The sequence below is a fragment of the Hipposideros armiger genome, unplaced genomic scaffold (genome assembly GCF_001890085.2).
Source record: "Hipposideros armiger isolate ML-2016 unplaced genomic scaffold, ASM189008v1 scaffold_1776, whole genome shotgun sequence".
In the NCBI taxonomy this organism is placed as follows: domain Eukaryota; kingdom Metazoa; phylum Chordata; class Mammalia; order Chiroptera; family Hipposideridae; genus Hipposideros; species Hipposideros armiger.
In genome coordinates, this window is record NW_017733126.1 from 1 (window position 1) to 1,836 (window position 1,836).

The 1,836-nt window shown below is 58.9% G+C and overlaps 1 protein-coding gene across 1 annotated transcript in view; it reads left to right on the top strand.

The window, feature by feature from the left end:
• Positions 1-617: 617 nt before the first annotated feature.
• The window catches only part of LOC109378150 (uncharacterized), a gene marked incomplete at its 5' end in the record, with an annotated part of 51,843 nt that continues 50,624 nt past the window's right edge, over positions 618-1,836 (top strand). The window contains 2 exons of the mRNA XM_019634611.1: positions 618-797; positions 1,467-1,763. Of these exons, the coding sequence (XP_019490156.1) occupies positions 618-797; positions 1,467-1,763 (477 nt within the window). The remainder of the gene's footprint in view (positions 798-1,466; positions 1,764-1,836) is intronic.

Genomic DNA, 1,836 nt, shown 5'->3' on the forward strand with positions numbered 1-1,836 from the left:
CTCAGCACAAGTGCAGAGCAGACCTGACACTCACACCTGAGCTAGAGTCACTGCAGTGTTTGGGACATGAAGACAGAACCACAGAGGGGATGGGATTATCACCACAACACTTCTGCCTCTTTAGAGGAATCAGTGCAGCCATACGTCATCGGTGAGTTAGTTTTCTGTGCTGCTGTCACAAAGCACGACAGCTCTGTGCTTAGATCCACAGAGACTCATTATCTCACCGGGACGTGGTAAGAGGTCACACACTGAGCAGGAGGAAGAGGGACGGCAAGGCTGGTTCCCTTCTGCGGGCTCTGGGGACCCAACACTGCCCTTCCCACCTCCCAGTGGCACCCGCATCCCTGCATGGGTCCACCCTCCCCGCCTCCCAGTGGCACCCGCGTCCCTGCATGGGGACCACCCACCCCACCTCCCAGGCCAGCAGTGCTGGGTCTCATCCTTCTCACGCTGCCGCCCTCTGAACCCTCTCCTTCCGTTTCCACTTTGAAGGACCTTGAGCTCACACGGTCCCACGCAGACTCTCCCCAAGAACCGCCTTATTGTCCTGCAGTTGATTAGCAATGGTAATTCTGTTCCCTATTCTCCTTGCAACTCATCCAACGTGCTCACAGGATTTCACAGCTACCACGTGGACATCGTGGGGGCCGCTGCTCGGCCCACCACAGTCTGGAAACCCACGTGTAGGCAGGTGCTCCCTGCCCTGCCCGCGCTCACCCAGCACCTGACCGAGGCCTCACTCACCAACACCCCACACATCCAGCTCGGAAAGCCTCCGGACATGCCGGGGACAGGTCACACGGCCACACTTCTTAGGCTCATCAGGCCACTTCTTTCCTTCCCTAGAGAACCTCTCTGCATAGGGGACGTCCTGCTGCAGCCAGTGGCTTCTGCAGCTTTAAGTCTCCGTAGGATTCTGTCACTTGGCTTCCTGTGTGGACCTCAAGTTCAGAGGCCTGTGCTAACCCCGCTCACAGCGGCCCTTCCTCGTCGCTATCACCGCCTTTCCCACAAATGTCTGTTTGCGGGAGCACAGGCCTTTCTCTGGGCTCCCAGAGCTGGCGGCTTCCTCTCTCCCTGGGCCGAGCCGTCCCACGGGGCCTCAGCAGGAGACGCAGAGCATGGCCCTGGCCTGGGCCGTTCCTCCTGTGCCAGACTCTACACCTCCCAGGAGACACCCCAACTTCTGAGAAATAATGGGCCTTGAGTAGGTGGGGTCCAGGCTTTATTTTCTTGAGGGAGATTTTTAAGACATGCTCAGTCTGGTAGAATCACGTCAGGCTTCACCCCACAGCTCCCTTCCTTATAATCGCTTGCTGTGGATTTTGGTTAATTCTGTTTCACCTGGAAAATGCTCTCACCTCCTCAGCAGGAGGACGCCAGCACTCGGTGAGACTGGGTGAGAACCTGCACTGTGGAGGCCCCCACCTGAGCCTTCTGTCTCCCCCTCCCCTCCACCACAGAGCCAGTGCCCCTCCCCCAGATCCTGGCCAAGTCACTGTTTGTCACAGCAGACTGGTGCAATGTCACCCTGGAGTGCACAGCCGTGGGGGCCTCGGAGGACCTGAATGTGATCTGGTGGCACAGTGACCTCCCCAGGAAGTGGCAGCAGACAGGGACCCTGGGACCAGGCCCCAGTACCTGGCCCCTGGCTGTGCGCCTGCCCCTGGACCAGGCCAACACCAGCTTCACATGTATCGCCAGCAACGAGGTGGACCTGAAAACTGCCACCTCCACGCTGGGGGACATCTGTGCCCAAGGTGAGTATAACATGCCTGGGGAAAGGTAGCACTGCGGTCCCTGCAGGCTGACAGCACACCTCCCACCTGGTCA